Genomic DNA, 23,232 nt, shown 5'->3' with positions numbered 1-23,232 from the left:
GTACTTTGTTGTAACAGTACAAACAGACTAAAGATAGTATACTTCCTTGAGTTCTAATACTTTTTTTCTAGTACTGGAAATTGGACCTAGTGGCATTCTACCACTGAGCTACATTCCTAGCACAAACCGCCCCCCACCCTTGTTTTTTTTTTTTTTTTTTTTTTAATTTGAGACAGTCTTCCTAAGTTGTGGAGGTTGGCCCCGAACTGTGATCCTCCTGCCTCAGCCTCTGGAGTAGGTAAGTTTATAGGCCTGCACCACCATATCTAGCTCCTGTTTTTAATCCTTTTGGGAACATTTCTAAGAATGGAATCTCTGGTCATATGGCAATTCCATGTTTTACTTTTGAGGAATTTCACAAGTGCCTTTGAAAAATTCACCCAAAAGTACCATATAATTAGGTGCAGTGGCCCTGCCTGTGAGAGTCTCGTAGTCTTCAGGGCTACTGTCCAACTAGCCCTTGTCAGGGTGCCCAGCCTGGGGCCAGAGGTTCCACAGATGTGAATTCTTTCCACTCTCCTAGCATCATTCCATTGAAGGGCAGGGAAAGGGGCTCAGAGAGGGGTAACTACGCCCATCACACAGCAATAAATTGGGGAACCAGACTTCAGCCAAACATACCCAAGTCCCAAATCAGTTCTTTTGACCATTGTGCCAACAGGCAGGATGATCAGATGGGATACTATAAAGATGGCAGGATTTTCTGCTATAAAACCTACTTGAGGTCAACCAAAAAACCTGGGCTTTTCTTGCTGCTTCCCTGCACTGTCTGAAATGCTGTCTCCATCAAAGCTGGAAGCTGGAGGAGGGCACCCTTCAAGTAAGATGTGGTCACATGACCACCCCCATCCATCATCTGTCATCTAGCCCCAGGGAGCCAAGGGCAAGATCAGAAAACTGAGATCATCAATACAGCTGTCCTTTAGCCCTGCTAGCTTGTATTGTGCTTTGCTGGGGCACCTCTTCCAGGCTCACTGACCCCTGACCCAGAGTGGGGAATAGGGATCTCTGTAGGACATCTTTGCTAAAAGAGAAATGAGCTCTTGCTGAGCTGCTGGCTGGGGTTCTGACTGAGTGAGGGTGTGGGCTCTTCCTTCCTGACTTGGGGCCTAGGGCTTTGAGACCTCTTCTCAGCACTTAATCCACTGCTTCTGCAGAATCAATTATTGATGAGGGCTCTGCAGCCGTTACAATCCCAGAAGAATCTCCTGACTGCTATTTCCAGCCTAGGCAGGGAGAGGAGGGGCCTGGGTGAGATGAGCTTGTTTCTGAAGGTGTGGTCAGTGGTCCAGGCTATGACTTCCAGTGGTTAGTGGCCCAGAGCACTGTCAGGCCAAGGGTGCTTCTCACCTGTGGGGGAAGAGGGAGCCCCAGGCCTGCTTTGCCCTACCTAGACTATCCAGTCTGTGTCCTGAAGATTGGTGATGGGCAAGCTGAGTGAAAGGCCTGCCCACAGCAGCCCAGGGCCAGAGCTTTGTACCTGCTAGGGGCAGAGGTTCAGACTGATGGCTGTTGACCCTGAATGCCAGGGAGGCATCGGGAAGAGGGGGAGGAGGCCAGGTAGAATTCGCTCTGCCTGGAAGGAGATGGTATGACAGCCACACTTCCCATCTGTCCATCAACTTCCCTCAGGGGAAGGCCTGACATATGGGATATGACATGGGGATGCCACAGCAGATGGCAGAGGAGCCCTGGGAACTGCTGGGAGGGGTTCCTATCTCAGGACAGTGCCCAAGCTGAGGGCTTCTTGGGTGGAGTCCAGGGCCCACCCAGATTCTCTTCTTTCCCCAAAGAGGAGGGGCCTCTTTCTGAGCTGTATGTTTCTTCTTTGGAGAGCCCTCTTCCCACAGCCCTTTTCTCATCCGTGCTGTGGACCTCTTCTATCACCAAGTGCTCTCTCTCCCAGGCTTATGAGTATCTCCAGGGGCTCAAGGCTGTGAGAATTGGACTGAGCTGCCTCTTGGTCCAGCTGGGCCTGCATAGCCCCAGAGGTCATATTCCTCCCTATACTTTAGCTCACTTGTGAGGTGGGGCTGTGCTGGCATCCCCTGTGTGGGCTCTGGGAAGAATAAATGGAAGAATACAGAGGATCAGGCTGGAAAGGAAGCTCTAAGAACTTATTAATGAGTAAGAATGAATATGTGACCATGTGATTGATTGATTTGGGTACTGAAGATTGAACTCAATGTGCTTTATTACTGACCTACAATCTCCAGCTCTTTTTTTTTTTTTTTAATTTGATACAGGGTCTCACTAAGTTCTTGAGGCTGGCCTTGAATTTGCAATCCTCTGCCCCACCCTTCAGAGTTGCTGGGATTAAAATCATGCACCATTGTGCCTGGCTAACCATGGCAGTTTTAACCAGTTTTCTGCCACCTCTATGTTCAGTTATCCTAGGTGACCTTAGGTCTCCTGACTTAAAATACCCTGGGACCTTCTGGAGAGAGAGGTTCATCTGGGAATGGTATCCATTCCATCCTACAGGCTGAAGTGTAAAATGGAACAAGCCCTGTGGCCTCTAGCAGAGCTGGGAAGAGGATGTGGCAGCCAGGTCATAAGACTGAAGGAGACTGAGAGGGGTCTTCTCAAGTCACTGTGGAGCCTGTGTCACCATGGCTGTGGATTTGGTGGAGGACTGCCTAACACTGTGTGGGCACAGAGAGTAGGCTGTGAGGTGGGAAGGCTCAGGTAGGGAATCCTGGGTATAGTTGGACCATGCAAATAAATCCCTTTTCCAATTACAACTCTGGGCACTGGGGTACTAGGAACACCCGACTAGGGTATACATGTGTAAAGGATACAGAGCCTCAAGGTAAGGCCACCTGTAGTGTCATTCCTACTGGGATCAGACCCCAGTGTGTGGGGGACAGAGGCAAAAGAGAGACCAGGAATGTAAAAATGCTCAGACTTCTCATCTGTTAGAAGGGGACAGGAAGGGGTCTCTAGCAGAAGAGACAAAGAATGGAAAGATGGACAGAGGACAGATAGTGAGAAGGGAAGGTGCCAGAGGAACCAGAGAAGACAAAAAAGACATCTCTGAAGCACTTGGATATGGTCCTCATTGTGCCATCGCATCGCTGCAGGGACTGCTTGCTCAGGTTTGCAGGACCAGGTTCACAGAGACTGTCTCTGCCTCAGAAATTTACTGTTAAATATTGAGATTTTTTGGGGCTGGGGTTCTGGCTCAGTGATAGAGCACTTGCCTGGCATGCATGAGGCAACGGATTTGATCCTCAGCACCGCATAAAAGTAAATCAATAAAAGCATTGTGAAAAAATTTAAAAAATATATTGAGATTTTTATTTACTTTTTTTTTTTTTTTGGTACTTGGGATTGAACCCAGGGGGCCTTAACCACTGAGCCACATCTCCAGCTGCACCCCTCTTTTTTAAAAAAATCTTTATTTTATTTATTTATTTATATGTGGTGCTGAGGATTGAACCCAGGGCCTGGCACATGCTAGGCAAGCGCTTTACTGCTGAGCCACAATCCCAGCCCCTGCCCTCCCCCTTTTTAAAATAATTTTTAGTTGTGATGGACACAATACCTTTATTTATTTATTTTTCATGTGGTGCTGAAGATGGAACCCAGTACCTTACTCTTGCTAGGCAAGCGCCCTACCACTGAGCTACAGTCCCAGCCCACTTTCCAGCCCCCTTTAGAAATATTTTATTTATAGGTAGGGTCTTGCTGAGTTGCTTAGGGCCTCGCTAAATTGCTGAGACTGGCTTTGAATTTGTAATCCTCCTGCCTCAGCCTCCTAAACTGCTGGGATTACAGGCATATGCCACTATGCTCAGCTAAATATCGAGATGTTTGAAGAGAATGTCTTTGTATCAAAGAGAACCACCTGGACTGATTCTGAGAAGACACATTCTGTTCTGTTTTGTAGTGCTAGGGATGGAATCCAGGGCCTCATGAATGCTAGGCAAGTGCTCTCCCTGAGCTCCACCCCTGCCTGCTTGATATGGTTTGATTATCTCCTCCAGAACTCACTGTGAAGCTTAATCCCTAGTGTAACATTGTTGGGAGGTATTGCCTAATGAGAGGTGTTTAGGCCTCATGAAGTCATCTTGGCTTCTGCTGGCATGTGCTCTCTCGTCTGTCTGCCATGTTATAATGTGGCTCTTAAACTTCCCAGCCACAAGGATTATTAGCCAAATAAATTTCTATAGTTTATAATTTGCCCATCTAACCAGGCATGGTGGTGCAAGCCTATAATCCCAGTAGCTCAGGAGACTGAAGAAGGAGGATAGCAAGTTCAAGGCCAGCCTCAGCAACTTAGTGAGGACCTGAGCAACTTGGCGAGACCCTATCTCAAAATAAAAAATAAAAAGGGCTGTGGAGGTGGCTCAGTGATTAAGTGCCCCTGGGTTTAATCCCCAGTACTAATAATGATAACAATAATAATAGCAATTTGCCCAGTCTATGGTATTCAGTTGTAGCAGCACAAACACATGAAGACAACACTGTTTTAATTTCACTTCCCTGGGGAACTTAGTCTCCCATCCTCCCAGGCCAAATATTGAAATTGGAGAGACCATTACTGTCATTCAGGGTCCACAGAAACCAGCTGGCACACCAGAGTAGGAAACACAAGGTCAGTTAAATAAAGGACCATTTATGGAAGTGTGGGTATACAAGAGACATTATGCTTCTAGCTCAGGAGTTGGTAACAGTAGGACACCATATTGCCCCTTCCCCCACTGGGGCCTGAAGGGGCCAGAGGAAGAAGCTGTGGAGAAAGACAGCCCACCTAGGCCATCCACTCCCATCCTGTGAAGCTTTCTGCTGCACCCAGCAAACCTGGTCTTCCCTAAGGCACCCCCAATGTGGCATGCTCCCCTATTCCCATCAAAATACATCTAGTGGACCAGGTCAAGGGCCACAGTTCAGAGAAGGGCCCAGCAAAACTGCTTTTGGGAATCTGGAGTATGCAAAGCTTTAACTACAAGATGGTCACTGTAGCACCACTGCTTAAAGCTAAAACATGGACACAAATTGTGGGCTGATAAAATGAACTTTGATCTGTCTACACCAAAGAAAATTTAGCTGCTGAAAGAACAGGAGGCTCAGTGTGCACCTACAGTGAGAGGACTCCAGGCAGGCCATTAGGAAGGCAACCTGCCAGACAGGGAGTACAGCACAAGGTCATGCTGGGAAACAACAAACCAGCCAGCAAACATGGTTTGCACACAAGAGAACATAGCTCAGAAGGAATAGTAATAACTGTTATCCAGACTCATTTCAGGAGTGAACCAACTTGAGGTGGGGCTTTAAGTCTGTATTTCATATGCTTTGTACTGTTTTGCTTTTTTTTTTTTTACAGTAAGCACACAATTTTTTCAAATGCAATTTATATAAAGAAGTGTTTATATATATATATGTTTTATATATCATACATATGTAGAGAGAGAAACTGGGGAAAAGGTAATGAGGTAATGAACAGAAAAAATATGCCATTGTTCATTATAATTTTGATGTTTGGTAATTGTTATTAGTCAATTAACATTTACTGGGCACATGAGGTGTGCCAGGCACTAGAAGGGTGCTGACCAGCACAGCTGCCTACAAAATGCTCACCATCTACAGGCAGCAGACAGGGATACTGGATGTACCAGCAGAGGGCAGAGATGAGTGGCATGGGGAGGGTGGGAAAGTTAATAGCAGTGAAGAGGGTCAGGAAAGACCCCATGGAGGAGCAAAAGGAGGGGCACAGAGGAGGGCAAGTACTCTGGGCAGAGAGCTGGGGGTGTTCCTGCCTACTCTGGGTTTGCAAGAGGAAATGGTGGAGTCAGAAACATGCCAGACTCTGGAGAGTCTCTTGAGTCCTCTATAGATGAGCAGTGGTCAGATCACAAAAGTCCTGCAGATATACGGCCAATGGGAGAGAGAGAGGCAGGAAGGCAATGGTGGTCACCATGAGTGCCAGAGCAGGGCAGAATAAAGTTCAGGGAATAAGAAGTGAGTTATCCAAGGAGTGGCCATGAAGTCCTTCATCTCACAGTATGGCAAAGGAAATTCATCTCTAGATGGGCCAGACGTGTGAGCAGCTTGTTCTGTCCATTGTTGCCCAATGACCTGGAGGGCAGGACCATGGGGATCTCAGAGGTACTAGGGAGGAACCTGAGAGACTTTCTTGTCCATTGCCTTTGAGAGGAGCAGGGCTGCCCAAGGAACCCGGAAGTCTGTGGCAGAGGAACAGTGCACAGTGAAGCCTGGAGTTCCAAGGTCTGGAACTTCATGTCCCATTGATAATAGAAAACTCCCTGGTAGGATGGCAAGTAGGTTTTCTCCTTGACAAATTCTGGTCACCTGGAACATTGTAATGAGAAGGATTCTGAAGCCACATCTAAGATCTTTGGAAAGAGTGCCAGGGTTGACTGCTGATGTGGGCCATGGGTGAAAGATGTAAGACAATGCAGGAGTGTCCTGAGCTTGTAGCCCTGAGGCTTCTCAAGGCCACAGATGACATTCTGATGACCCTAAAGGTGAGACTGCCCGTTTAAGGAGCTCACTGAAATACCCACAGTCAGGCATGATGCCCCTTGGTAGGCAGTGTGGAGTGCTCTGGCAGTCAGTGGCTCCTGATCTGCCAGAAAAACGGCTGATCCTTGGGAATGCAAGCCCTCTACACCTAGAGGGGAGACATACTGCAGAGTTCAAGCTCCGCGTCACCTCTCCATCGTCACAGGAGCTGCTGCCCATGCACCCAAGGAGTGGAGGCCTCTGATGCTTGCCCAAGCTAACAGCAGCTCAGGCTGGAGGGCCTCTTGTTCTCCTGGGTCTCCAGTGAGCTCCCCTCCATTCCTGTAGAGAGGAAAAGTAAGTTGGTATCATTCAAGCATCCTGCAGCCAACACTGGGCAGGGGCCACACCCACTCTGTCAGTGGGTACCCTGACCTTTATCTCCTAGGCCTATTGTTTGAGGCTTGGGGCAAGAGGCCTAGGGGCACTCTGGGTGGTGGAACAGAGTGGGCAAAGGCAGAGACTAGGAGAACCAAAGCAGAGCCCTAGGAGGCTGTCTGGAGGTCAGGAAGGATGACACAGAAGGTGTCTGAGTTGGAAAGCAGGATTAGGGAGGCTGCAGGTCTGAGACTGGAGCAACAGCCCAGAGAAGAGGGTCCAAAGAAGACAATGGAGGGCCATAAGTTAAGGAAACGGGTGATGGGAGGAGAGTGGATATAGATTTTTGGCCTTCAGCCTGCTTCCCAATCATGTTTAGTCATGGCTGTACGTACGAATGAGGTCTCCATCGCCAACCTGGGGCCGAGTGCCATTTCTCTTCTCCAGATCCTGCAGTACTGACTGCTCAAATGCTAAGGCAGCGACACGGCTGAAGAATGCCTTCACGTTCTCTCCTGAGGGCCCACAAGATAACTGTGTGACCCCAGGTGACCCCCAAATGTATTTGAGCATAGAAGCCAGGATAGCCCACCCTCGTGCCAGCACATGGCCCTTTCTGAGTACCTCTGACAGTAATAGTGACTACCTGAACACAGTCCCACCACCCATCTGGGAACTCACAGTGCTGGGGGCAAGGCCCCCCAGCTGGCTTCAGCCCTATCTTCCCACCTGGCTCCAGCCCCCATCCCTGACCCAGCTGCCTGCCTAGGCTACTTCCTCAGACCTCCAAGCCTTCATTCCCTAGCATCTACGCTTCTAATCAATTGCTATTGAGCACCTGCTATGGGCCAGGTGCTGGCACAGGCAGAGTTCAGGACAAACCTGTGACTGCTCTCCTGTAACTTTCCACATGCTGCTGGCCCTCAGTATGGAGCCTTTGTGTGTACTCTTCCAGGTAGAGGCAACTGCCCATCAGGAAGCAGACTAGGCTCCAGCACCCAATAGGAACACTGCCTTTGTGCAGTTCACAACCTACATAACAGCACAGGGCCGTCTGGCTTGGTCTATAGTGAGGTCTCAGTGAACCTGAGGTTACCCTGATAAAGGAGGGTGGGTCTTCACAGGGCAGAAGGGACACTGTTGGGATGCAACAGAGGGCACCAGGCACAGGTACTTCCAAGCATTTATGGTGGGCCAATGATGGTTCTTCTACCCTTGGCTCTCACTCAGTCTGGGGCCAGATGTCCATTGTCTCTGCTTGGCCAGGGCAAGGACTATTGGGCCCAAATCCTAAGTCCTGAAAGCCTCTGCAGTCTACTATATGCCAGGCACTGCATGCTCTTTCATTCAATCTCCCCAGAAACCTGCTTTCAAAGTTTGTTCTTTGCTTAGAGGAGGATTTCCTAATTTTTCTTCAATAAATACATATGGCTTTTATAATGTAAATCATGTTATTTCATTAAAAATAAAATGAGATGGATGGCATCACTCTGCTTCTCAGCTAAGGAGATTTAAGGCCAGGAGATGTTGGGCATCTTGCCTGGTTCTGGGGGACCCAGCATGGCCAGGGTCAGACCACCTATGGATAGCCATGGGGGCTGTGTTGAAAAACATGCCGGTAAGGCAAGGGCCAGAGGTTGCTATTCCTCTCACCCACGATAGGGGCCTCCCAGTGTCCTTCCAGAGAGGAAGAGACTCCTCTCAGGCAATGGAAATTGCTGTCAGTCACCAGTACAGCTGTGCCGTGATACTAGCATGGTCAGAGATGCAAAAGAAAAGGCAAGAATCTCTGTGACACAGCAAGTCCTGCAGAACTGGCCCCACAACAGCCCACACTCCCCCCATGATGATGGCCTCTTGTCCTACTCACCAGTCTTGGATGACACTGACCAGTACTCAGCCTGCATCTCATTGGCCAGGTGCACAGCCTCCAGTTCAGTTTGTTCACATGCTGCTACTGACTGGAAGAAGCAGTATTCACTGACCCAGTGTCCTGGCCCTTCTATAGGGATGCCCCTAAGGGTAGGCAGCAGTTCCCTTTCATTGTGCCACCTCCCTCCCCAGGTCACCTAGGGAAGGTGAGGCAACCCCAGTGCAGAGATGCTGTTTGCCCAGGGATGACACCTCAGTGGTATGAGCACGCTGAATAGGCAAATATGAGTGCCAGTTGTCCCTCTCTTAGGAAACAGCACAGGGAACTTGAGTTCCCCTGACTTTCAGCTCCAAGGCCTGCAGTCTTTGAATTCCAGGGCTTTTTATGTCAGTGCCACCCCCACTCCTCAAACTTGAGCTGAATGTGTAGGAATTTTCCTGAGGGCCACCCAGGCCTCCAGCTCTGCTCTGCTTACCAGAAGGTCCTTTTTGGTTCCCACGAGGAAGATGAAGCAGGAGCCTGCCTCATTCTCCCTTAGTGCATCCTCCAGCCACTGCCTGGAATGCACAGAGGGAAGACAGCCTGAGATGCCACCCACCCATTCATGTCTTGAGGACCAGAGGACAAGGTCAAGACTTGACTCCTCCCCAGGACTGGAAGCACTAAGATGGAAGGTTCAGGGAGGGTGCTTTGGCCCACACTGGCTTAGTGGGGATGCTGGTCCTATAGACAGAAAGACTTTTGTAGGACCAGAGGGGATTGGCAATACAAAAGCACTAGTCACAGGGAGATGAAGAGCCCATCCTCATCCTCTGAGACCTTGGGTGGGTCCTGCACTTTATCAACTGGAATGCATTCCTGCCTCCCTCACATGCTTTGGAGGTTTTTGGATGTGAATGCCTCCAGACAAATGAAAGGTGAGGGGGCTTTAGTTCCTGGCAGATGCAGGATGGCCTCCTGGAATTGGTGACATTGCCCATGTTTCTTCTAAGACAACAAGTACCAAATTCATGTTCCTTCAAGACAGGGCTGGCTCTGAAATTATCAGGGCCTAGGGAAAAGGGAACAGAGAGGACTCCTCATTCAGAAATGATTAGAACACTCAAGATGTGATAGCAGAGTGGCAGAGCATTTTTGGGGGAGTGGGGTGTTGGGACTGAACTCAGGGTCTCATGCATGTTAGTCAAGTGCTCTCCCACTGAGTCACATCTCCAGCCTGACAGCAGGGTATTAAAGCAAATGTGGGTCTTTTGGAGCAAGAGCTGTGGTGCAATTGCATTGGTTATATACCCCTGAGTAGCAGATGAGGACAGATCTTGAGGGATAAAAAGGCAACTGAACAGTAGGTGGCCTATGGGCAATTGGTTCTGACAAATGAGCCTGGTCACTTAAATCCATTTTGGGGGTCCCTAGTGGCCAGGTTTAGGGAGTTCTTCTAGGCAGGTTCCTGAACTTAGGTGGCCTGAAGGATTCACAGAGTCCAGGATTACTTGCCTGGTATGCTCCAGAGTCTGTACATCAGTGAGGTCAAAGGCTGTGATGATCACTAGACACATAGGGAAAAGCCAATAGCCAATCAGTAACAAGTGAAGCCAACAAAGTATGAAAAAGGGGCTCCCCTCAGACACATCTACAGAACCCAAGGAACTGCCAACATAGCTTCTGGCTCTGAACCCCAAAGTAGAGGCTGGGGAGGAAATTCCCTATGGCTTCCCTCTAGGATCTGCCCTCCTGCTACCTATACCCAGCAGCACAGTCTCAGGGAGGAATCCAAGGAGGTAGGATGAGGAGACAGGAGCATGTGGCCTTGGCAACAGATACCCTCTGCCACTTATGGAGAAGGGAGCCTGGGCAAGAGTCTTAATGGTTGAGAGCCTCAGTTTCCCCATCTGTAAAATGGTCAGAATGATACCTCTAGCTCTCAGGGATGCTGTGAGGGCAAATAAGGGCAGCTATTTTGAAAACTATTAGTTTAGAGCCTGGTCACAGTTTCAACCTATGGCTATGATGATAATTAGCAACAACCAGCTCAATGGAAACAACTTCTAGGGAGTCAGATGAGCAGAAAACTGGGATGTGCAACCCTGTTGTCAGCTCGTCTTGTCACTGGTACTCCCTTAGGCCCATGGTGTTGAGGTGGTTCCTGAGGGGAAGCCCACGTGGAGGACATTCCAGGCAAATATCTGTTCTCTACTACCCACCCCTTGGGATGTGAGCAAGCTGAACAGAGGATACCTCTGCACCTTGGCTGATGGCTGATGGCCCTCCTAAGGCAGAGAGGAATAGAGAAATGGAGGACATTGATGATGGGGATAATGGCAGCCCAGCTGCTGATTGCAGAGCTGTGCCAGGTGTCTCACATCTCTAGCCCCAGGGAGGCAGCATCCCTCAAGGAAAAGAGATCTGGGAGGTAAAGTTTACTAGAGGCCACAGTCAACATCGCCAAACTATAGCTCTAATCCTAGGTGAGTTGCTTATGATTTGCTTCTGTTTTTGCTTCTTTCAAACCTGAGTGAAACATCTGAATTCTTTCACCACTACTGAGTAGGCCTAATTGTGACTTATACTTTGAGTCTGGTTTGGTATCCTTTTGACAATTCTTATACCTCCCACTGAAATCCACTTCTCTTTTTCCTGGGAAGCTAAGGTTGGCATGAAAAGCTTATGCTGCTGCCTCTGCTGAGCCCTACCAATGCTGCTGACCCCTACTTAGGACCTTCCATTCCTGTCAAGGTCTCCCTTTCATTCTTCTTCTTTGGCATAGCCTTCTCCTAACAAGGCAGGACAAGTCTCTCTCTCTCTACCTACCACAGAGTCTGATGCTACCCTCTTTTCTGGGACCCCTGGACAAAAACATCCTTTCCTGAGCTGAAAACTGGAACTGAGACAGCCAGCACTCACCATCACAGGCTCCCTAAAACAAGCATCATTGCCAAAGCTAGCCAAGGCCCTGCCTTGAAGGCAGCTTCCTCACTCCCAAGCACTGGCTGGAGTGTTTTCTCAGTGGCCTGTGCAAAGAACCTAGGTTTCCTGCTATTAAGCACAGCAGGGAGCCCCATGCTGCACATGGCTGAGGGCTCCACCCTTGTAACATTACTTACCCTGGGCACCTCGGTAATAGGCAGATGCAATGCACTTGAACTTCTCCTGTCCGGCTGTGTCCCAGCTGTGCAGTGAGGAAAGAGAAAGGAAAATGGTAGCAGGTTAAGCAATTATAGTAATCTGACCCTCCAGGCCAGTAGTATCATGGAGGGAGACCCAAGGACCTGCACCAGTTGTGTCAACAGTGTGGGCTACAGAAAGGGCTTATATGAGCCAACTATCCCTGCCACCAGATCCTGATGATCCCTCCAGCGAAGAATTCTCACCGGATTCACAGTGCTACTGGGGAGAGCATGGCCTTAGCAGTTCCACTGCCCAGATGAATGGAGTTACAGCTCAGTCTCTTCTGATTGTGACATTCAAAAGGAACATATGTCATTGGATTAGATAAAGAGGAATGAAGGGAAGGGAGGGGGGCTGGGAATAGGAAAGACAGTAGAATGAATCAGACATAACTTTCCTATGTTTACATATGAATACATGACTAGTGTAACTCCACATAATGTACAACCACAAGAATGGGATCCTAATTAGAATAAGTTGTACTCCATATATGTAATAATATGTCAAAAAGAACAAATAAAATAAATTAATTAATTTAGAAAAAAAAGGAACATATGCTCTATAGTGTGGTGTGGCTTACTCCCTGTGAATGGTGCTGGGTTCCAGGCCAGGCCTTCAGCCATGGCCCTCTGCCACTTGCTCATGTGTGACTGGGGCACTGCCTCACCTTCCAGACTATAGTTACCAGGTATGTCTAACAGGGATGTGATTTGTATCCCCTGGGTAACTCTGATCAATTATCCCTCTGGCTCTTTAAAGTAACACATTGAAATGGACTTAGAAGCTGAGCCACAATAAATTAATGCTATTTACCATAGGCATGATATAGAAGTTCGGGAGGCATATGCTGAGATCTATTTGCCCTGGTTTAGAACAAGGCAGGTGGTCAATATGCAGGGATAAGCCTGAAATTCAACACTGAATCCATTTTTTTTTTTTTTTTTTTTTGTACTAGTGATTGATCCCAGGGACACTTAACCAATGAGCCTCATCCCCAGTCCCTTTTTATATTTCCTTATGAGACAGGGTCTCACTAAATTGCTGAGGCTGTATTTGTACTTGTGATCCTCCTGCTTCAGCTTCCTGAGCCACTGGAATTACAGGCATATGCTACCATACCCAGCTCCCAATACCTTTTTAAAGCCAACTTATCAAAATTTAACTTTTCTCAGTGAATTGAAAAGTAAAATAAACCACAGACATGACATCAATGATCTAAAAGTTTTTTTCAAGTGATCCAGCACGATGCAGACTTTTTGGCTATCTTCTTTCATTTCTGGAGAAGATTCTGGTTGGGGAGTTGGGGTTGGACTTAGAGATAGGGCCAGCTGGGTGGCTGGTAACAACCTCAATGTAAGAGAGGCTGCAGTAGGACAGTAACGCTGTTTTGTTCTGGCAACTTTAATTAGATATAGCCTGTTGCTATAATGAGAAACCAGCCACTAGTCCCTCTCTGCATGGCTCCATGTGGGACACCTGGCTCTTTGTCCTTCTCACCTTTTTAGATCCCTCAGTCTTACTGCCCTGATTTTCACAGCCTCTTTTGCTCTGGATTGACTCTGTACTGTCCCTTGGACAAGATGTGATATCATCTGGCTCTAGGATAGCACTAGGACACTGCCTCAATAAGCTGGGAGCTGACATTCACAGGATCTGCAGGTCTAGCCTAGAGAGGGCACAGAGGATTGGGGGATGAAGAAAGGGAAGGGGACCACGACAGGCCTGGTTAATGCCAACGGGCAAGAAGAAAACAGTGGCCATCATGCAGGAGAGCAGGGAAGAGAGAGGGGCTGCTCAGGATACTGCGGGGGCCTGGAGCCTGAACAAGGTCTGTGGCATCTTTCAGGTGCCAGAGGAGTGAAAGGCAAGGTCCAGAGAATGTACCACTTTGGGCCAAGGTAGACCCTGGGCTGTTGTGAGAGAAAGTAAAGGGAGGAGTTGAAACTAGTAGGCCACAGAGAAGCAGAGGCATGGGGTTAGGCAGGAAAGGAGACAGACAGAAATAGAAGGAAAGAGTAGCAGGGGGAGCAGAAGTTACTTGAGGGAAATGTATGAGGAGGAAGATGAGCACATCAGACCTGAGAGAGAGGTGTGGACAGTGTAGCCTCTGCCAGAACCCTCTTTGTCCAAGCCTGCACACAGGGACAGGATTTGGTCCCATTTTATTGCTGCATACAGAGGCTTATCAATGCTACCTTACTTTCTGTGGAATCACAGGAGGTCCAGATTGGGGAAGGGCTTGCTAGAGTCTAGGAGCAGGACCAGACTTAGCAAGAGCAGAAGGCAATCAGGGGAGGTTGGAGATGGGTGGGAAAGTCAGGCTGTGAAGACCTTCCCCAGATCTGATCACCAACACAGAACAACTCCTGGGACTGAGGGAGGATCTGGGAACTCAGGGAGCTGTAAAACCCGATTTCTCTCAACCACTCCAGGCTCTGCTTGTCCAGATGGGTCCTTGCTGAGCACCATGGGGTACAAATGAGAACGAGCTGGCCAACATTTTCCCCAGGCACCTCCTGAAAGTCCACACATAAGTCATGTGAGAATCAGCACCCACAACAGCAACTTACATCTGGAGGCTGTAGGGAATCCCAGCAATCTCAAAGCGTTCAATTTCAAAGTCTACCCCAATGGTAGCCTTGTAGTCTCGGTCAAAAACATTCTTGCAAAACCTGTTGGAGGCAATAAAGCTATCAGAGAAGTATCTTCACAGAAATGGGCATGGAAGCTTTGCTCTTGATAGTGACACTACGTCTGGAGGCAAATAAAGTACAATGATGGGAACTGATAAAGAAAGGACCATCTGCAGAGGTTGCAGACAAACAAGTGTGTTAGCTCTCTGTCACTAAACAACCACCTGAAATAATCAACTTAAGGGAAAGGTTCATTTGGGCTCACAGTTTTAGAGCTTTCAGTTCATGATATCAGCCCCTCTGTTTGGGCCTGTGGCAAGGCAGCATATCATGGCAGCAGCATGTGGTGGAGCAAAACCACTCGCCTCATGGCTGGGAAGGGAAAGAGAGAAGGAAGAAGGGGTGGGGGTCCCATTATCCCCACTAAGGCCATGCTCCCAATAATCTAGAGACCCTTAAATATTCTACCACCTTCCAGTAGTACCATAGGTGGGGGAGCAAGCTTTTAACACATGAGGACAATTATTTAAACTGTGGCAACAGAGCAGCCAATAAGAACAAGGTAGGGGAAGAGGGGCTATGGCAGCCTCAAAGGCAAACACTGTAAATTAGAACAGTGAGAGAAACTAAGGGTTTATTCTCAGGGACGGCAGTGAAAGGGTTAGCCCAGGGTCCTAACAGTGTGAATAATCCCAGGCTCCTGGATTGCCCTACTGTCTGTCAACCTCATCATCTCCCCAGTTTCTTGCCCCTTCCCCACCTGGCTCCCACCAGACTGAGGCTAGTTCTCAGCAGCCACACAGTCCCCACTGTGATAATGTGGACCTCCCAAATAAAAGGTAACAACCTGATGCTGGGAAGTGTGGTCAACCTGACTGGGTAGGAAGGAGATGACATGGCCTTACCTGTGGATGAGACTGGTCTTTCCCACATAGAGGTCACCAACAACCACCACCTTGGAGAGTTTGAGCCTGGGAGAAATATGTCTGTGTCACCCTTGAGCATGGTTTCAAGAGTGTCTTCAGCACACACACCTCTTTCCTTCCCTGAGTTCTTTGCAGTGAGTCACCCCTCAATTCTGAATTTAGCATGGGCCACACTGCCGAGCCTTTTGTTCTCCCTCCCTGATCTTCAAAGGGAAGAGTGGGAAAGCCTACATTTGTTTTGGAAACTCTGCTTACCCTGGGGATGTACCCTTGACCCCTCTTAGCCAAAATCACTGTCTTGAGAATTAGAAATGGGCATGAGGAGAGGCTGAGTCATAGGCTAAGGGGGCAGAGGTGGGAGTACAAGTGGGGCTATGGTAACCAAGAATGATGGGTACCTCTAATTTGGGGATGGCAGGGTGCCACACTGAGGATACAGACATGGGACCCAAGAGTGGGGAGACACCGACACAAGGGGTGGGTTGCAGCTTCTGTTTCCTGCTATGTACCCTCTGGGAATGTATACCTACATGGACTAAGCTCACTATAAGCAGATAATCCCTGACCAGGAACCACTGTCACCTACTCACCTGGAGATGTGTGCAAGACTCAAACAGGCCAAGAGGTATGCCATGAAGAGAACTCAGGGTGTGCACATCTGAGCTGTGGCTTGAGGCAAATTTGCTATGAAGTTGTTGGGCTCCTTAGGGACACTGCTTATTGAGAGCAGCCACACCCTTACTATATATGTGTATATGTCCTGTAATCTGGGAAGCAGCATATTTGGGACTGTTGACAACACTTTCTTTCTGTAGCTCATTCTAAAGGATATCAATGGCTGAAGCAACCAACCCAGGGAAACATCAAATAGGCACTTCCCATGCTTGTAGACTGCAAGAGAGCACCTCTGTGTTACCTGGTGACCTGACCTACAATTCAATTTACCATATCTGGTGAGGGTAGGGACTGTGTCTACCCTGCTTCCAGGAAGCCCTCTTCTTCTGGAATAGGCTGACCCTGACTCCATTATTCAAACTGAGAAGTAAAGATATTACCAGTATTATGGCAGGTACCCTCAGTACCTTTTTCTCCCTACCTCTGGTGTGGTCATGAGGGGTCAGGGATTCAGAACATGACTCTCACCCCATGAGCATGGCATGGCCCCTTTGACCATTCTGACTTGAACTTTCACTCCCTTTGTGCAATTCTGGGGAACTCTGAGCTGGGCTCTCTTTTGGCCTCACTATATCTGTGAGCACAGCCAACTCCCTGAGCAGACTGTGAGCAGGCCCCTATACCTGTTATTTAAAAGAAAGAACAACTGCAAAATCCTGTGCCAGTAGTGATAAGTACTATTGAGATAGGAACATAAGAGGCATATCCCTGGCCCTTGTGGGATAGCTCTAGTGAGGAATACAAACAGGCAAAACAGCCCTTAGATAAGTTCTTGGGCTTCAAGAATTCACAGGAAGGGCACCCCACTCAGCGGCTTAGGATGAGGGACAGTGGGAGCAGAGGATCAGATTAGGCTTCCAAAGGAACTGTCACAGAAAACCAAAGAGGAAGGGGAGGCAACAAGAGTAAGAAAGATGTTTCAGCCAGGTACGGGGTGCATACCTGTAATCCCAGTGGCTCAGGAGGCTGAGGCAAGAGGATCACAAGCTCAATACCAGCCTCAGAAACTCAGCGAATCGCTAAGCAACTTAGCAAGACTGTGTCTCAAAAAATAAAAAGGGCTGGAGATGTGGCATAGTGGTTAAGAGCCCCTGGGATTAATCCCCAGTAGAAAGGAAGGAAGGAAGGAAGGAAGGAAGGAAGGAAGGAAGAAAGAAAGATGTTATAGACAGTGGAAATGAACCTGTGTTGAGACCTCAGGATGAAAAATCACCTGCATGAGATTCCGAGAAAAGGAAATGGCAATGTGTGTCAAGTAAAGCCAGACAAGAAATCCAGTACTGGACTGTGTCAGTCTAGTCCATGTGTTTTCTTTGTTCATTTTTAAATTCATACTTGCATTTGTTCCTTCTGGTCATCTCTCCCAACATCTCACATCCCACAGGCTCACCCAACAGTCCCCGTGTTCCTGCGCTGGCAGGCTGCGCTGACTTGCCCGTGGAAGTGCTCCTTGAGCTGCAGGCAGGCATCAGGTGTGTACCACTACAAAGAGACAAACAGACAAATACACAGACAGGCACACCATCCTGCAAAGCTACAACAGCCCTGTCACCTGAGCTGGGCATTGTGGGTTTACCTACTTCCCAGTGCTCCCCCTGAGCCTTGAGCCTGGCAGCCTCATTGGCTTTCCCTATTTCCTGTCATATCATAGGCTGCAAAGTAGCCAATTTTAGTGAGCCGATTTTAGAGACAGGGTAACTGAGGCACAGAGTAAAGGGTAGCACTATGTGGACCCAATACAACCTGACTGGGAATTCCTCAGGTTTGAAGTGCTGTGGCCCTGAGGTACAGGATAGGCTTGGCCAGCAATGGCCTATGATCCTAACTACTGTAGGCAGAAGGAGAACAGATGCCCCAGGCTGCCTCCCTAGGGTGGAGCATTCTGGAACCAGAAGTAGCTGGGTTGAATCCCTGCTCTGCCACTCCGGGCTGTGTGATGTCATGCAAACTTCTCTACCTCTCTGAGCCTCATTGTCTTGATCAATATGTACTTCCACCCATGAAACTTGGACTGTTTTGTGCCAATCATATTTCCCTTCCTTTCAGTTCATGAAATACCAGTCTCCACCATCCCTAGTTACCACTGTCAAGCTCCATAGAGGAAGCAATGGCCCAAGCTTTGTTGCAATGGAAAACCCAGCAGAACTGTCCAAGGTCTGTGAGTGTGTGGAGAACAAACTTATTGGGGAAGGTGAATAAGGCGGGAGAAGGAATAGCTGCAGACCCCAAACACCCAGAGCCTATAGGTTGGCACAGATTCCAAAATATACAAAAGGCCATTTGGTGGCTTGTACCAAGCCACACTCAAACACCGATCAACTGATGGCAGAGTTTTAATCTTCCAGAAATATTTTCTGTCATGTATTAACAAACACAGACACTGTTTTTCTCTCTCTCTCTCTCTCTCTCTCTCTCTCTCTCTCTGGTGGTATGATGGATTGAATCCAGGGCCTCACACATGCTATGCAAGTGCTCTACCACTGAGTGACACCCCCAGTTACTGGAATGCTATTTTGGTAACAGTAACAATAATGAGAACAACAACAACCATTCCAACATGAGATGTTCATCCTTATGTAACAGTGGCTCCAAATTGTGTAACTTGCCTATGGTCACACATTTAATGAAGAAATCAGCATTCACACCTAGAACTGTCTGATTTATAACCTTCAGCCACACTGCAGCTCCCTGTCACCACTAGTCTGCCTTGGGCAAGTCAATACTCAGTTTTCCAGCTGCTCAAGAAGAAAGATCTCCTGGATTCACCTGCTTGATTTCTGGGGGTGACGGTAAGTTGAGGAAATCTGGGCATGGCCTCAGGGTCAGGAGAGCAATGTAGACAAAAAGCACTGGCCTAATGACTCTCTACCTTAGGAAAGTTGGTGATGATGCGGTCCCGGCTCACAGGGGGCCCCAAAGGCATCAGAGAAGACCTCATTCTTTCAGAGTCCTGTGGACTCAAACAGAGGAAAGAGAGTGTTAAATAAAATTTATAGGAGCCCATCATTTTGGATTAGCCTCCTTGCACTAGGCCTCAGCAGATCAGACCAAACCAGAATGTAGTCACTTGTGTTAGGTGCCACGTGATCAAACTGAACTCTGAAACAATCAGTTGTCAAAAACAAAACAAAAAAGCAAACAACAACAACAACAACAAAATCACCATGAGATTCATAGCAATTAATCCAAAGGGGCCCAGTTTACCTGAGTCAGGATGATATGGAAGTCCCTCCATTTTAACCTTGGTAACTTGAAACTAATCTGTTTTTTGTCCTGTTTCTGCTTTCTTCAGTACTTTTCTGCCTATTAAACTAACCTCTAATCCACTGGCTATGGTGGTACAGGCCTCTAGTACCAGCCTGGAGGCTAAAGTGGGACGATTATTTGAGCTCAGAAGTTTGAAACCAGCCTGGGCAACATGGAGAAACTGTCTCAAAACAAAAAGAGGGGAAACAAACAAACAACTTCTCCTGCTTAGCTCATCAGAACACTCATTCTATTTTATAGAAAGATGTGTTGCTGGATTCTAGGATCATTTGCAAATAACACCAATTAAGATCTTTAAATCTGGCTGGGTGCAATGGTGCATGACTATAATCCCAGGAACTGGGGAGGCTGAGACAGGAGGATCCCAAGTTCAAAAGCAGCCTCAACAATTTAGCAAAGCCCTAAGAAACTTAGTAGGACCCTGTTTCAAAATTTAAAGAAATAAAAATAAAAAGGGCTTGGGATTGCGACTCAGTGGTTGAGCCCTCCTGGGTTTTCAAAAAGAAAAAGAAAAAGAACCAAAACTTTAAATTTGTAATTTTCATCTTGACAAGAATTAGGGAGTCATGCAAATCATCAAAGATGTATACCTAGGAGTTTCTGCCTAACTTTTCATCAGTTTTAAAACCAGATCTAAACCACCTTCTGTAAGGAATATGGGGAAAAGGCCAATGGGGCATAAGAAGTCAGGGCATCTCTTTCAATCTGCAGGCAGCACAGTGTGAGGGACTCAGGCCTGCTGGACTCTGCCTGGGAATCAGAAAACATGGGTCTCTTCTTGACAGGTGTCTAAGCAGGAGAGGCTCTTTCGCTGAGCTTAACTCTCTGGGGTGAGGCATTGCACAAAAGCCAGGATGAGGATCACAGCTCAGGTAATGAAAGCAGAGTAGGGAGAGTCCCCTGCTCCCAGTCTTAAAAGGATGAAGGCTGACTGGTCTGGGGATTTTTATGTTTCAGGCCTTTTTCCAGAAAGTCCTCATCCCATCCAGAGTCTGGTCCCTCAAAGCCTACTCAACGCCCTCCACATCATTTTCCGGTCCGGGGCTCCCTCTTCTCTGTAGGGTGGCCCTGACCAAGGTCAGTCTGTTGTTCTTCATTTAACCGCGCTCCCCTTCAGGACCAGAATGGGCCTGGCCCCAGGCCAAAGGCTGGCAGACCGCGTATAAGTTCTGGGAGTAGGAAGCAGGCGGGGGGAACCCTGAGACCTTGCGACCCTAGCCTCTGGAACGTGCCCGCACCGAGACGGAGGAGAGCCGGCTTACCTACAGAGCCTGCGAAGGTTCGGAGGTCGGCGCGGCCTGGTAGCGCAGCGCGCGCCCCCCCCCGCCCCCNCCCCCCGCCGTGATCACCACAGCAACAGGGGCAACGCGAGGTTGGCGAGCGTCTGACGAATCCCGGACGTCGGGGGTGGGGTCTGGGCGGAGCTGATATTGGAAAGAGTCCCGCTCACAGGCAGAACGGGCGATCACCATAGCAACAAGAGTCTCCCGGGGTCTGGGCCAGTCAGCCGAGAAAAGACTTCCGGACGCCGCCTAAGCGTCAGAGATCACCAAGGCAACCAGGGCGGAAACAGGATAGGCGGGCGATGGGCGGGACCAGGGAGTCCAGTGGGTGGAGCCGGAGCTCTATGGGGAGGAGGCCTGGATTGGGATTGACTTCAGAAAGAGGTTTGCGCGCGCTGCCCCCTCTGGCAATCATCTCAACAGGGAGGAGTAGTAGTAATCATGGGATTCATGGGATTAGAACTCTTGCTGTATTATGGGATTTGTTCGGAGTTCAAGCACCCTGATGGTTGTTGCCTGATGTCTGCCATCTTCTGACCTAACTGTATAGTTCTGAATCCGACGCTGTCTGAAAATCACATGCATGTCTGGCTTCCAGAGCTCATGCTACAAAATGAATTTCCTTGATAAATGGGTTTTTAAAAGCTGATTGGAGCCGGGCGCAGTGGTGCACGCCTCTCATCCCAGCGACTCAGAGGCTGAGGCAGGAGGATTGCAGGTTTGGGGTCAGCCTCAACAGAGTCTTTAAGCAACTTAATGAGGCCTGTCTCAAAAATAAATATAAAAAGAGCTGCGGGTGTTGTTCAATGGTAAACTACCCCTGGGTTCAATCCCCACTACAAAAAGAAAAAAATAAGGAAAAGTTGACTAAAGTTACTGAACTCCCCTGAGCTGGTTTGTTTGGAAAGTGAGGTTGTGTGTAGAGAACTACATGGTCTCCAGAGGCCCTTTAAAAATCTTATTTTTATTTTTTAGTTGTCAATGGATCTTTACTTTATTTCTATATATGTGGTGCTGAGAATTGATCCCAATGCTTCACACATGCTAGGCAAGTGCTCTACCACTTAGCTACAACACCAGATCCTCCAGAGGCCCTTTCATAAAACCATGTAACTAGATTCAAAGAGGTCCTGGTTTTCCAGTTTTGAGAACCTATTTAATTCAGCTCCTTTTTACACAGACAAGGAAACTAAGACTCTTATTCATATGAAAGGATTCAAACCTAGTGAGTTAGAATTAGAATTGAAACCCAGATTTCTTGACTCCCAGCCCAGTGAGTGCTCTTCATAGCACTTTCCTAAAACAATTAGAACGTTCTCCTTTTAAAAATTTATGTTTTAAAATTAATCTTTATTTTAAATGTATGACTTTTATCATTTTGGGTGCAAAACCAGGTTGATTTTCATTATTTTATGTACTTTTAGGATGCTTCATTTCTCTTTTGGGTTGGTTGGAATCAAATTCATCCAAAGGTTAGCAGTAAGTGAGCAGAGCCAAACTGACTTTAGCCTTCTCTGATGACTAGTTTTCCTTTCTTGATGAAATTTCAAGGAGGGAGTTTGAGACAATTTCATTTTTTGGGGGGCAGGGTGTATCAGGGATTGAACTCAGGCATACTTGACCACTGAGCCACATTCCCAGCCCTATTTTTTTTTTTTGTAAGAAATGAAAGTTTATTGAAAGGCTGAAAACTGTTAACTTTAAAAGCAGGATAAAAAAATAAAAACCTTATTTTGGTAAAAAACATACATGCATATAGGAGCACAGAGAAGATTGGAAAGCATATACATTAAGGTGAATGTATAACTTTAGTGATGAATGCTCAGTGATGAGACTGTGAAGATTTGATTTTTAGCTTGCTATATTTTCTAATTTTTTCCACAACGAACATGCATTACTCTGTAATAAATGTTTTAAATATTTATCAAAGTTATTAATGATTTATNTCATTATTATATATTCCTTTAAAGAACTGAACGCATCCGCAATGCTCAGTTTATTCACCATATTGGATTTCCTACCTCAGATGGAAATGTGAAAATAATTTCAACAATTTTAGAATAATTTCCTTTATCTTATTGGTTTAGTTTGCTCTTACAAAGATCATAATGAAACAAATTAGAGCTCTCTGTTTATAATTTATTCATTAGTAGTTATAAAGCAAGCAATGACATATAAAATATCATGAAGTCCCCAAATAGTTCAGGTACAGCGTCATGTATGATTTCTTTTTTTTTTTTTTAAAGAGAGAGGGGGGGAGAGAGAGAGAGAGAGAGAGAGAGAGAGAGAGAATTTTTAATATTTATTTTTTAGTTATCGGCAGACACAACATCTTTGTTTGTATGTGGTGCTGAGGATCGAACCCCGGGCCGCACGCATGCCAGGCGAGCGCGCTACCGCTTGAGCCACATCCCCAGCCCTTCAAGGGTTTCTTATGAAGATCACATGAGATAGTGATCTGTTAGTTGCTGAGGCTGGTCTAGAACTTGTGATCCTCCTGCCTCAGCCTCCTAAACCCAGGTTCTGTGAAAGTGCTTTTAGATTGTAAAGTTCCATTCAAATCC

The 23,232-nt window shown here is 47.5% G+C and overlaps 1 protein-coding gene across 5 annotated transcripts; it reads right to left on the bottom strand.

The window, feature by feature from the left end:
• Positions 1-5,355: 5,355 nt before the first annotated feature.
• Rab36 (RAB36, member RAS oncogene family) lies at positions 5,356-20,925 on the bottom strand. Of its 5 annotated transcripts, none has more exons than XM_048785032.1 (11): positions 20,648-20,925; positions 18,988-19,075; positions 17,509-17,600; positions 15,423-15,488; positions 14,455-14,556; positions 11,821-11,885; positions 10,214-10,265; positions 9,195-9,276; positions 8,717-8,807; positions 7,242-7,361; positions 5,356-6,810 (listed from the first exon to the last, which is right to left on the bottom strand). In XM_048785032.1, the coding sequence occupies exons 2-11, from the start codon at positions 19,054-19,056 to the stop codon at positions 6,746-6,748; spliced, it is 804 nt and encodes a 267-aa protein (XP_048640989.1). In that variant the 5' UTR covers positions 19,057-19,075; positions 20,648-20,925; the 3' UTR covers positions 5,356-6,745. The 5 variants fall into 5 exon arrangements, with proteins under 5 accessions (XP_048640989.1, XP_048640990.1, XP_048640987.1 ...); XM_048785033.1 differs by having other exon boundaries at positions 18,988-19,068; XM_048785030.1 differs by lacking the exon at positions 20,648-20,925 and having other exon boundaries at positions 18,988-19,765.
• Between the last annotated feature and the right edge of the window lie 2,307 nt (positions 20,926-23,232).

This window comes from Marmota marmota, unplaced genomic scaffold, assembly GCF_001458135.2.
Source record: "Marmota marmota marmota unplaced genomic scaffold, marMar, whole genome shotgun sequence".
Taxonomy (NCBI): Eukaryota; Metazoa; Chordata; class Mammalia; order Rodentia; family Sciuridae; genus Marmota; species Marmota marmota.
Note: the sequence above shows the minus strand (reverse complement) of the source record. Positions and strands in the feature narration are given on the sequence as shown.

Bases quoted from the DNA above. Each gene is read 5' to 3' on its own strand.
- Rab36 (XM_048785030.1), bottom strand. From the start codon at position 19,125: ATGATGGGCTCCTATAAATTTTATTTAACACTCTCTTTCCTCTGTTTG. The intron at 15,489-17,508 runs GTGAGCCTGTGG...TATTTCTCCCAG, and splicing joins AGGAACACGGGGACTGTTGG to GCTCAAACTCTCCAAGGTGG. The intron at 9,277-10,213 runs GCAAGTAATCCT...TGTGCATTCCAG, and splicing joins CAGACTCTGGAGCATACCAG to GCAGTGGCTGGAGGATGCAC.